The 13,807-nt window shown below is 41.7% G+C and overlaps 1 protein-coding gene across 9 annotated transcripts in view; it reads left to right on the top strand.

Moving 5' to 3' along the window:
• The window catches only part of syngap1b (synaptic Ras GTPase activating protein 1b), a 138,071-nt gene that overhangs the window by 43,791 nt on the left and 80,473 nt on the right, over nucleotides 1-13,807 (top strand). For all 9 annotated transcript variants that reach the window (XM_056380916.1, XM_056380923.1, XM_056380918.1 and 6 more), the window contains one exon: nucleotides 9,665-9,770. In XM_056380916.1, the coding sequence (XP_056236891.1) occupies nucleotides 9,665-9,770 (106 nt within the window). The remainder of the gene's footprint in view (nucleotides 1-9,664; nucleotides 9,771-13,807) is intronic.

The following is a 13,807-nucleotide window of genomic DNA, read 5'->3' as shown; positions in this document are numbered from 1 at the left end:
CTCACAGCTGACTCCCTCTGCAGACTGCTCTGCCTCCTTCTGTCCTTTAGGGGGAGCGAGAGGGCCGGCAGTGACGGCTGCCTGACATCCTCCTCCTCCCCCCTCCTCCTCCCCCCTCCTCCTCCGCCTCCACCTCTCATCTCATATTAATCTGAGGTGACAGAGTTTCATATACCACCGCCACGCACCAGTGCCCTGTCCCCCGAGTCATGTGCCCGGGCTGCGCTCCCCCAACTGTGCCAGTATTACGCAAGAAAAACCGACGGGGGTCACCAGCCTTGTTTAGCCTGCGAGTGTTAGAAGGAGCTGGGAAATATCAACACTATAACACACACAGAAGCTGATGTAGTAGTGCAGTCATTTAAAATAAAATGATTGTTGAGTGAATTTGTGCTGCCTTCCTTTGCATGATGTTGGTGGCTCATATTTTCAGCTCTGATACTGAATGTGAACGCCTCACTGCATGAGCTGGTCTGCAAACAAGCCGCGGCACCTGTGTGGCTTTAGCCCGTCGCTGGTGTTGTCACAGTGCATGAATAGTGTCTCAGAGGGGGATAGCATGTTTGCTTATGACCCTGGAGAGCACATTCAGGTGGCTGTCGTGTGGGAGTCGGACGGATTAATTATGTAATGAATGTAGGTGGGCAGTGACTCGCAGAAGAGAAGAGAAAGGTTGATTGTTTCAGTAAGATGGCTGACCTAAAGCCCCGAGGCGATGTTAACAAAAAAAAAAAGTCTGTGGTATTTGAGTAACTATTACACGCCATTTAAATAAAAATTGTCCCTCACTCAGAAATAAAACATTTCTCAAAAGGTCATCCTGTACATACAAGAGTTTAAATGGCTTTTATCTCAGCGTTTTGATTAATTCGCCCATCCCTGTGGATAGTGTACAGGCTTTTTTTTTTCTTCAATACCTCGGAGGCACCTAGAGAAAGAGGAAAACTAGGGCTAATTTGTCTCCTGCCAACTTACCAGGAGCAACTGCCAGATCTTGATGACCTTAAAAGCAATCCTCTGCCATTTATCACTTTTATGAAGAAGGATTGTGCTTGGCCAGGTTTTCTCTCTCTGTGGGGTTTGGACACTTTAGTGGTTTGAACTTTTCTTATGCACTTAGCATCTACAAGCACATGTGATAAACCAGTGCAGCTGTCATTTATATTGTACGGGTTTATTTGATAGTTTTTAACGGCAGCTTATGCCATTGAGCGCTCTCCTCAATTTCCACTTCCCCTGCCTGTTAGCGTATTCAAAACCCCCTTCGTTACGGGAAACAACAACAACATCCGAGTTAGACGCCTGCTCCCTGGAAAGGGCGAGTTTTGACGAAGGTTTGGATTGTGCAATCAGACAGTCGACATACGTCTTTGCTGTTCTTTGGGATGTTTTCTTTATGGGGAATTAGCCATTTTAATGACTAAAACAAGTCGCCCCCCCCCCGGATGTTATTATGCAAACAAGCCACAGTAATTTTTCCCCAATAGCAGAATGATAATAAGAGCAGCCACAGGTCTGGCTATGCAAGACTAGGAGAATAGTATAAAAGCCAAAATCCAGTACCTTTCATTTGCATGCAGCCAGCTACATGTTTGTTTCTGTCACTTCTCTCTCAGTCCTATTCAACATTTTTCTTACTGTAACTAAGTGACACTTCATCTTGCTCAGCATGCATTTTGCCTGCATAATTTTTACAGAAAGATAATGCACACTAAGGGCACAGTTGCAGCGTAGTGTGGGTTTCCTGCTTACTTACATCATTTGTGCATCAAGTTACCTTTAACTCTGTTTTCACATCAATTAAAGACAATACGCTATTTTCCCTGGATGCAAAAACGATGTCATATGAAATTCTTATGGGTGTGTGAAACAGTTTCAACCTCTCCTGAATAAACGGACAGAGTCAAACACAAGGACAAGCAAAATAAAATCGAATTTGATTCATGTTTAGACATTCAAATAATAGGAAATCATCATGAATTGGTTCTGGGTGCCCAAAGGTAGTCAGAATGTCAGCTCTATTAGTCTGTTCACGGTGTGTTTGTTGGTGTGTATGTGTGTCGCTCTGTTGGTGGCACCACTGTGTGTTTTATGAACACCGTAGCTCAGGAGGAGGAGGAACATCTGTCCGTGAAAGGACATTACTGATGGTCTGAAGGACAAATTGTGCTTTTGGCCCTATCATGATGCACAGGACTGTGTGTGTGTGTGTGTGTGTGTGTGTGTGTGTGTGTGTGTGTTCATGCTGTGGTGAAATTTATTTCTGTCTTCGTGCAGGTGCATCGGCAAATTTTTGTAATTGCCTGCATGTGTGTCCTAATGCAGGTTCATGTGTTTGTTGGAACTGTGTGTGTGTGTGTACTATCTTTGTGAGGACCAGTTTGAGTTATAGATCTTACAAAGATATTTTGGGAAAGTTCTGACACGACTTGAAAGCACTGATTGAGGGTTAAGACTTGGTTTTAAGGTGAGGGTAAGGGGTTAAGGAATGCATTATGTCAATGTGTGTGTGTGTGTGTGTGTGTGTGTGTGTGTGGGTGTGTGATTTTGTGTGTTTGAACCAGAGTTAGACAGCCAGCAGTGTTTGATTACTGTTGACCCTGTTAAGAAATAATGGATTGCACTGTTTTCGCATATTACTCAGTCTATTTCTATGCAGTCTCTCTCTCAGACACACATACACACACTTTTCTTTCTTTTTCACACAGGTATGTACTTTCTCTTTTTTACACACGCACGCACACACACACACACACGCACACACACACACACACACACACACACACACACACAGCGTCCTGCCATATTCCCCTGCTCCTCACCACTGGGCTTGAGGAAGCAGTAGTGACATATGGGCCAGCCAGCCTGCAGCATCGCTCAACTCAACCTGCCAAGCTGAACAAAAACACCCTCCTCCTCCTCCTCCTTCAGATCAATGGCACTCCGTTCCCTCGTTCTCTCCCTTCTTTCCCCTATCACCAGCTCTTCCTCCCCGCCTCCCTCCAACCCCACCATCCCTCTATACAGCCTTTGCTCTCCATGCCAGGACTAGTGTCTGTCTCGCGCGGCGTGGCACAGTAGTCGGGCCCCGACTGAAATCCGACGAGCGTGTTCATTATCTGATTTTTAAAATTCTCATTTTAAACATATCGATTTCAGTCCTGCTTTTTATATGCCTTTATAACAGTTGTCACGGATGCTTAGATCTGGCGTAGACAATTTACATCTTCAATTGGATAAAATGATTTGCTGCACGACTCGTGTAAACAGAGCCCAAACATGGCTCCGAACATTAAATGAAATGTCGTACCGCAGTTATCAAGTTCAAATCAAGTGCTGTAATTCATTTCTGAAGTTAGTCCAGTTGGAGAAGTGCGAGAATACAGCTTGAAAAACTCCAGATAATCAGCAAGAACTGATTAATTTAAATGAAAACTCTGCTGTAGCTGCGGCAAACGTGAGACACGCGCCGGGTGTATTTTCCTAACCGCCATACTGGCACTTGTTGTTTGTCAGAGCATAAGTGCGTTCAAATTGACAAATATGACAAGATGTAGTGTACTATAACTACCCCGAATGATGCATTCAAAAAATTGAGTGTAAGTTGATGGACACTTCTCACACAATGTCAGCTGACCACCATCGGTCGAGCTGCAACGTCTTCTGACAATAGTTCAATTTAAAATTTATAAAAGACAAGAACAGCTTTTCTGGACCAAGTGTTCATCCATCAAACATTTGGTCCAGCAGAAGATGTTGCCCTAAATACTTTATGGTTCCCAGATAATAATTGTTAGATATTCATAGTCCCCAGAAGATGTTTTAACTCTGTGGCCTTTCGTCTGCACACTGGGCTGCAGTACTGGGTTCAGTACTGGGTTCAGTACTGGGCTGCAGTACTGGGTTCAGTACTGGGCTACAGTACTGGGCTGCAGTACTGGGCTGCAGTACTGGGTTCAGTACTGGGCTGCAGTACTGGGCTGCAGTACTGGGTTCAGTACCCAGTTCCACTAGGTGGTTTTATCAAGTGTATTTGTTTTATACTTCCATTGCCTTATTGCCCTATACCCAGATTAAAATATTTTTAGTTAATAGTCTTTTTGTTTAATGTAACAAGCTCAAGTTTTACGTTTATAATGTGTTGTTAGTTTTACAAAACATTGTGTATGTGTCACCCCAAACTGCAAATAACAGATATATTATTATTATTGTATTATTACCAATCGGTAACAAATATTTCTCAGTTCACAACAATAACATGTTTTATTTTGGGTTAATACACCAATGAAACTAACACTGGGTCAAAACATGGGTTCTGGGTAGAGTTGACCCTTTATTACATTTAGTCACTCTGCATTTTTCGTTTGTAGTGTTTAGTGCCACACCAGAAATGTCTCAATCTAATGTGAGATTTGCTAAACAGATACATGCTTTTTACAGGGAGCCATTTTGATTTAAATGACCCTGTGGCATTTCCTCCAGCAGCCGCTCTTCGAATGAACTTTGAGTGAACATTTTGTACCCGGCTGCCGGTAAGAAGGAAGAGTCTCATTCATATGTACATAATAAATTTAGAGTTATTTTTAGAGCATCAATATGCTCCAAACGAAGTGCCTGTTCGGTGGTTGAACAGCATCTGAAACACACTTCCAGAAACACACTTCCAAAAACACCTTCCAGAACCTTTATTTGATCATTTCCTTTCACCCACTTCATGCGGAAAATGGCCTGGTGTGCAAAGGTGAGAAGGCAGGCAGGAGTGAAAGTAAAACTTCTGTCTCAAGTTAGTTTGTGTCTCTGTCTGTCTCGTGGGGTTGAATGGACACTCTGACTTCTAGGTGGCTCCATACCAGGTTTTCTGACAGCAGTGTTTTTTTCTCAGCAGTTTACAATGTGCTCTAACTCAAATAGTTCCTTTAGGTTTGTGTGTGAGGTGTGAGTGCAGCATCTGAAGCGAGCTGGCCTAATGCTGCCTCTCTGAGTGATGCTGAGCGTGGGGCTGCCAGCTTCCTGTGCCCACTCATGGCAACCCCCGAGCTGTTGTGTCACGTCTCCAGCTGCAGACCCTGCGACATCTGACCAATCAAATACTGCCACACGCAGAGTAAAAATAGCCTCCAGGTGTGTGTCCCCCCCCCCCCCCCTCCCAACTGGAAGCAGTGGTGGGAAGCTTATTTGTAAACTGATGTGTCAGGATGGAGAAGAAAGGTATTCTTGGTCTTTTCCATGAGTCAAGTTGTCAGTGATGAATTGCACTGGGCAGGGCAGCAGTAGGGGAGAGAATGAGTGGGCTTGTTCTTGTTCAAGTGGATGTGATTGCGGAAAATTACCATATTTAAAGCCTTGTAATTGGGTAGTGTTTGCATCAAGATGGCTACTCAAGAATTTAACTTTTTAAGAGTCGTGGATGTTCAGATCATTTTAGCTGCAGGATTTGTGCGCTCTTTCGTGTCGTGAAATGCACGTTTGGACCCTTTTATTCTGATTCCCACACACAAAAATAAGAGTTTATCTGTTGGTGATCCGTGTGGAAAAGACACAAACCTATGCTTCAGTTTACCAAACATGTATTTTGTAACCTTCTCACTCAACTCATACTGTAGATAAAAGTAAACGCAGCCCATTTGTCTCCTCTGGATTCCATGGCAACAGCTGAAAATCTGGACAGAGAGAAGCATCGCTTTAACCCTGCAGAACATCACTACTATCCTTTCAATAACTGCAAAACCATTCAGTGATATTACCTGCTACTCCTCCGTACTCCCCTCCCGATGCCTCTTTAATGGAGTCAGAGCTGGTGCGTCGCTCTGTCAGACATTATGAAACGACTTTGCTTATTATGTATATTTAGAAACACCATAGAGCAACAATGTCGCAATAAAGCTACAGTACGCAGCTGTGACTTTATTTGTGCTGCTGATCAATGAAGAGCTGGAAGAATGGGAGGTTAAATCAGGTTTACTGTTACTCATTGGCACTTAAAGCATATTCAATTAGTCGAACAGAGTGCTCGGCCACTCTCCGCCGCCGTTTCCTGCATTAATCTGGCAGGGAGAATAAAAGAGAGTTAGAAAAAAAGCTGCATTCACTGACAACACTTGGATTTAAATTGAAGAAGGATGCACAAAGACACCTGAATTTAGGTCTAATAATGATTATACCATGGTAGCTATCACTTTTATATCACAGGCTTTATTAAGACATTGTAAGCAATGTTGCAAATGAATGTTTTTATTATTTAACAGTAAACCTGTATTTGTCAGGTCTTATATTTGCTGGATTAGCCAGAACAGAGATTCCTGTGGACCATTTCTCAATAGATTTTCTGTATCACTGTTTTGTTCAACAGTTTTTATTGTGCAGTTCAAAGTATTAAGCAGTAGCACAGTATTTCCATATTGCCGTGCCACCTTGGATGAAATCTGTACAGTAACTTTCCGCATGTAGTCGCAGCCCTCTGTTGCATTAACAGCAGCTCATTTCCAGGGAGCCAGCGTGCAGAATAACAGCAATGCAGCCATTATTAATGTTCTTAAATACACTTGTGCTTTTCCTGTTCTGACACATCAACATGTCAGCTGTGAAGAAGGTAATTGGATGGTGAGAATTGTCACAGCATGCTATGATATCTTGCAAACACATAGATTTATGAGTCCTTTCATGAACCCGGTGGAAATTCTGAGCTGTTGGATGAAAGGTTAGAGGATCGGCAAAGTTGAACGTTTGAAGATAAATTTCATGGCAAGCTATCCAGTAATTATCATGATATTTCACCTGCAACCAAAATGTTGGACCAACACTGACAGAGTGATCGACTGCCAGCAAGACAGAAAAGCTTCTCACTGAGTAGCTGCCCCAGCAAAAGGGGAACTCGGTTAATGAACATACTGTGTGTGCTCTGCGTATTCTCACACCGGACTCATAAAAAATGGATGCTGCTTAATATATATTTTTATCAAAGGAGATTGTACAGTAATTTCTCCTCAACAAGCAATATGTTGGTCCCAAGAAAGCACTGCATTACGAGGTAGCTTTGTGCACTTTGGTTGCACAAGCAGCAAAGTAGAGCAGTAATCACATAGGCTGTTGATTTATGATGCTCGTCCCTGATTAAGTTGGATAAAGATACTCATATACACAGGATCTCATGCTGTGATGTGAAGCATCTTCTGCTTGGCTGGTCTAACTAGATTATTGCAGTAGAGATGCACATCTCTATGCATCTCCATGTGTGTGTGTGTGTGTGTGTGTGTGTGTGTGTGTCTTCATGTGCCTGATGTGATACAGCTGTGGTGTCGTACTGGAGAATATTAGTAGCTTGAAGTGAAGCAGTGTCTGCATTAAATTTTTATGTGCCCTCACTTAGATGGACACACACATGCACATACCACACAGTAGTTTTTGTACGGACTCACAGATCCAGGCAACAACCACACAAAAAAAACCACACACACACACACACACACACACACACACACACACACGTGCGCGCTGACATTCTTTCATCAGTTCCTTCAGAGTGAGTGGCACTCGGCTGTCTTATGGGACATATGGCTCAGTGTGACCTGCCAGTGTCCTTCACTGTCGTTGGCTTTGCCCCAAACCCCCCCAGGCTGCACTATCCTGTAGTGCTCTCTGCAGTCAGTACCACCTTCTGACACTGGCTCTCTGTGTTCACACCACATCTTTTATGTCCCAACGTTGCATTCCTGTCAGACGCTAGTCTCAATAGGACACTCTGAAAAGGTACAACAGTATTGTAACAGAACAACAAACAAGGCTGCGATCGTTCCCCTTGGCTTCTTGACTTTGTGTCAGTAAGGATACATAGAGGACAGCGCCTGCAGTTCACTCTCAAACAACTATAACTACTGTAGGTCTGTTTGACATGATCACTTTAAATTCATTATTTAACCTTTCTTTTTGTTTTTTTTTGTTTTTTTTTTAAAGCTGCAGTAATTAATTTTCTGGGCCATTTTGGTGCAGAGGGACACTACAACCAGCTCAAAAACACTGTTACATAAACAATGACCACTTCATTAGGTACACCTGTAAAATAAAATGCAATCTAATAAAGTGGCTCGCCCATAAATCCTGCCTCTACAAATATAATAATGTTGACTTTTGATTGACACTGTCTAAGAAATGATTAAACAATATGTTTACTGTTGAAATTGTAGTCTGCAGTGGTGTTGAACATGACTACTCTTATTGAATGTTTTGCAAACTTCGTTTACAAATGTAAACTTTGACAAGGTAAAATATGGCAGAGCTATGGTTCTGAATTGTATAAGTTGATGATGGTGGCCGGAGAGTGTATTAATATAGGTTGTACACATGTTAACATATAACTATTTACACACCCAGCCGACACAGAGCAACATCTGCATGCATTTTAAGTCATATTCTGTCCATCATTTCCAATATTCACTTCACTTTTAGCTGTGGTTTTGTGTCCACAGACGCCTTTGACAAACGTCTGGATCTTTAACTAGGGACCGTCTGTGCTGCCAGTGGGTTTATCTGAGCTGAAAACTGGGTTGATAAGAGCGAAGCTTGCAGGCCATACAACCAATAAGGAGCAAAAAGAGCCAAACAATCTCCAATAGAGCCGAGCAGAACTGCAGTGGGGTGATAATTCTCAGTGGGTTTATCACATTTGATCCATTGTTTTATACACAAATCTTGGCGGAGCTGTAAATATGTAGGAATCTGTGGAAATTGACGATCTGTGCATCACAGTAAGTTATTTTGAATCGAAAATTCAAATGTATTTCTGCAGTGACTTTTTTATTTCTTTGTGTATTTCTTGGCTCACTGGGGCCCAGTGCCAGCAAAGTGCCGACTTTGGTGTTGAGTCAAGATTTATAGGTCTGTACTTCACAGTGTACGCTGTATTGTCTGAGTGTAACTGTGATGTTTCAAAAGGACCAGTGTTTCTGATTAGTGTGGCACATTCTCCCATTTATTTTCCCTCAAGTCTCACTTTTATGAATTCAGGGACTGTGTGGTAGAGCTGTGAAATGTGGTTTACTTTTTCTATATATATATATATATATATAATATATATATATATATATATATATATATATATCTTTTCTTTTTTTCTTGCAGTTTTCAGTTCGTCTACATCAGATACAATGAACTGCTGTGGAGGATCATAGGTTTTTTTGAATTCTAGCTTTGTCTTTTAACAGATAAACCATTCTTACTTTCACTTTTGTAGAATGATGTTCTTTAAAGTCTCTAAAGAATATGATGTAAGTGGTAACTGCCTGTAGGTCACATCTGACCCCATCTGAACCTTCATTATATTACTTGAATTAATTGTGATGAGTTTTCTACTTCCTGGTTTGTGGTGGTAGCTGCGAGCTGATCGGTTCATTCATGATTTTGGATTTGTTTGTCTATGTTTTATTTTTTAAATGATTTCAGTCTATTCTGAAAATAATAATAATAATAAAAAATAAAAGCAGTTTTCTTGCCATAACATGCTAAGATCAGTTTAGCCACATCTGTTTTCTAGAGTTATTTATCAAGCCCAGTGTGAGCACAGTGGTTCCTCGAGTGCGACAAAGAGAAGGACAAAGAGTGCACACAACTTCAGGATGCAGTGTTTCAGCAGTGTGTGTTTGTGTACTGACCTTGTGCTCTCTCTGTGCAGGTACACCCTTTGCTGATGCGCGAGAGGCGCTCAGAGTCTCACAGGAACAAGCTACTGCGGCGGACAGTCAGCGTTCCTGTTGAGGGAAGGCACCATCCCGAGATGGGTGAGCAGACAGACTTTTAATGTTCGGCTTTGATTCCAAAATGTTCATGTTCAGATCTGAATCAGGGTCCAAGTCACAGTTATTTTTGAATTAAGTCAAGATTGGATCAAATCCAATTAAACATCTTCAAGGATAGGTTCACGTTTTTTTCAAATGACCATATGTACAATTGAAAGAGTTGTTGGTCTCTTTTCTGCTGGCCCTGGACTCATCTGTTCCTCAAGCAATTTCCTTGATGAGGAACAAAATCCTCATTCTGTGTAAAGATGCTTTCCAGAGTTCAGTGGAAGCTAACATGAGGTTTCAGCAGTCTGAGGAAAACAGAACAAGTTGGTATCTGATGGAATTTTTAGTAAAACTGTGTTTATCCAGACACAGTTGAAGGATTGTAACATGAAGGGGGAATTATGTCCTAAATAGACTGTAACATCAGATAATATAAAACCCAATTGATAAGACTATTGTTTTAACAAAGATCTTGAACCTCTCTGACTTTGTGCAACATTTCTGGGTGAGGCCCTGAATGCATCTCAACTTCTCTTCTTGTCCATTTTGATTTTCAGAAACATTATCACCTACGTTACTTCAGGTTAGCTTGCTTGTAATAATAGGATGGTTGCATAGCAACGACAGTGATGTAAAGCTCTTTGCATCCTTTGAGCCATTACTCTCTCTGTTAGTAGCAACGCTCAGAGCAGAACTCTGCATCTGAGCTGTGATAAAAGCATCACATCTGATCAGAGCTTCAGGCAGCTGCTTTCTTTCTACCAGATTTTGACTTTTGTCAGCTTGAGTGATTTATCAGTTTTCTTGCTCAGAAATGAAATTCATGCATTGTTATCTTGATAATGGTGCATATCTTTTTAGTTGTCTTCCTCAGTTGATTTTGAGATTTTATTTTTGCAGTCATTTTCTTCCCTTTCTTTATGCTTTTAAACTTTTCTGTTGCTTCCTCTTCTCTGCTTTTATATGGCTGTATTGTATAAACGCTCCTCTGACTCTGTGAGACTGACCGTCTGTGTGCTGCCTCCCTCTGTTTGTTTTGCCTGACTCAGTCTCTCTGGGCCCTCTACAAATGTCCCGCTCAGTTTCTCCCTCTTCCTTCACCCTCCACCTCTCCGTCTCACTCAGCTATTTTAAGGGCCTCCCTTGCGACATCCTCCGTTTATGATTCTGCGTTGCTGCCCTCTTTGCTCCCAAACACTGGTGCTGATTCAACTGGATTTCCCTCAGTTTCCATGAGTGGCTGTCTGACCTCTAGGCGGTCAAGCACTGACACATCAGTTGGCGTGGTCCCACCACACTTTGACATACAGTGTGCTGACATAGCAATGTCATCTCCTATTGCCTGTGTGTAAGCGTATTGTAAACACATTCACATATGTTAGTACACTACACCACAGGCCGTAATGCACTGACACCATTATGGACCATCTGTGGTGCCCACGCCCAAAGAAGAGATTAATGGGCCCCAGGCAATTAGCAATTATTAGATCAACAAAAAAGCAAATGGAGGTTGTCATAAGGCCACAGTTAGAGACCGTGTCTACAGGGAGCCATGTGACCTATTTTATAAAATCCCTGACACACAACACTGAGCTGATGAAGGTTCAGTGACAACACTAAATCAATGGGGGTAATATTAAGTGTGCAACAAGATGTTGAGTCATTATAAGAAAATGTATTGTGTAACCTGCTTGTTCTGCACTGGAATGGTGGAAATGTTGGACTTTTTCACACATTCAAGGTGTAATTAATAAAACCTGCAATCTCTCTCGCCTGTTCGAGGGTACAGCTTGGGCTGAGTGGAGCAAAATCTGAGGGAACATTTTGGGTTATATGCTCATTTTCTTTATTGCCAACAATGAGATGAGGAGACTGAGATCACACTCATGTCTGTATGCAAAAGGTAAAGATATCTCCGGCAGCTGGTTAGCTTAGCTGAGCACAAAGACTGGAAAGGGGGAAACAGCTCAGTCTGGCTCTGTTCTAAGGTATTAACATCTGCATGCTTTATATTAAAATGTTAGTTGCTGCATCTTATTAAAAGCCTTTAATATACCTGTGCGAACCACATCTCATCTTTCCACATCCTGTAATAAAATCTGCCTGTCGACACCTCGAAAGCTCACTGTTAGGTCTGTATCTTGTTTGTTAAATCATACAAAGTGTAAAATCAACACATAGTGCTTTTATGAGGGGCTTTGTGCCAGACCACAGAGGCAGGGCGCAGTGACTTCCTGAAGTGAAAGTGACTGCACACGTCTTTGTGCTAAACTAAGCTAACCGCCTGAAGGCTGGAGCTTCATATTTATACGACAGAGGCGTTGATCTCATCGTCTAACTCTCAGCAAGAACGCAAATAAATGTATTTCCTAAAAAAGGCGGACTACTCCTTTAATAAATGAATATCTCTATGGCAACTTAGTTGACCTTTTAATGAGTTTGACCAAACCTCAGCACAACGAACGGTGAAGGGGCATCTATTATCATTCACCGTCCATATCAGGAGTAGCAGAATATTTCATCATCACTCTGTGAGAGCCGGGTGTCACCTCTGCAGTATGTGACATACATCTTACACAATTCCATATACTTCCATCATGTTTGGCTTTAATTTAAGATAAATTCCTAATAATATCAGTTGCAGTGTTGGCAATTAGTATTAGACCCATGTAGCAATACAGGACCACAGTAGCTATTTGTGTCAGTTCAGCTGCGTAACCAGGACCCAAACAACGCCACGGTCAAGACACTTAAAAGGGAAAGGGTGAGGTGGAGTCCCAGGCCGCCTGATCTGTCGGTCTTTATATACTTAATTCAATTCACTGTGCACTTTGAGGTGCTGTGCATCTGCCTCCGTACAATGCTGTGATTACATTGAGCGCATTTTGAACACAATTAGGACCATTTATTCCCTTTCAAACCGATGAATGAATTGCATCTTTCACAAAATTGAAAAACATGATGACCTTGCTACCATCAGAGCGGGACTTGAAAAGGGCCGACAGTTCTGAATATTTCCATGAGCTGAGAAAAGATTTAACTGCAGATACTGCAGCGACTGCAGCTACTGCAGCCGCCAAACACCCCTCCATGTATTTGTGATTTGTGATAACACTAATACGTCAACCTTGATTCATTATTCATCACAGAGGTAAAAGCCTACATTTTTCACATGATATTGATGAACGGAGACATTTGACAGCAATCCCAGCTGGATGCCTGATGTAGTGACACTCAGACGGAAGATATTGGGCTCTACAGTCGATGTGCGATTAGTCAAACACACAATGCCCCAGTAGGTTCTTTGGCTCCTCTGTTGCTGTCACAACATATCAAGTGGTGCAGATGCATTCATTTCCCTTTTTTCATCCACTTCCTTGTACCTTTTATGGTTCTGGCAAACATTTTAAAGTTGAGGAGGTAATTAACGTATAATGAAGACATTAATTTTGCCAGATAATTATAGTGCAGCTTAAGCATTCTATGCAAATATGGGGCTTAATTAACATTTCATGATTGTGACAGGGAAAAATGATTGGACAAAAAATTTACTTTTATGCTTGTTCACAAACTACTAACTGAAAATTGTGTTACAGTACAGGTGTTAGTACTTTCAGATGTGCTTTTGTCAGCCCAGCTGTTACTGGATTTTTGAGGCTGATATCAAAATTTGATATTATTCTGATACTGACGTGGTTTTATCATGAACGCCTAATGTAAACAAGGATCTCTCCAAAGTAAAAATCTATATTCTGCAGAATATTTTACAGTTCAACAATAGATATTATCATAAAAGATAGTAATAGTTTCTTTTCTCCCTATTAATTGGTAATTCAGCCAATAGTATTGTAATGTACGGATGAGGACAGCCAGGTGTGAGTTGAGGACACTATTTAGCTAATTTTATAGTAATATGAGCTGTACAGTCCTCCATGTTTTATTTGATGTTGTTGTAGTTAGATGCTCAGTCGGCAAACAAAAAGACAGCCTTCGCTTTCTCCACCTCCCTCCCTCATTAACATCTACAGAAT

This window comes from Seriola aureovittata, chromosome 7 (genome assembly GCF_021018895.1).
Source record: "Seriola aureovittata isolate HTS-2021-v1 ecotype China chromosome 7, ASM2101889v1, whole genome shotgun sequence".
NCBI classification, from domain to species: Eukaryota; Metazoa; Chordata; class Actinopteri; order Carangiformes; family Carangidae; genus Seriola; species Seriola aureovittata.
The sequence above is the reverse complement of the archived record's forward strand: the minus strand, read 5'-3'. Positions and strand labels throughout refer to the sequence as shown.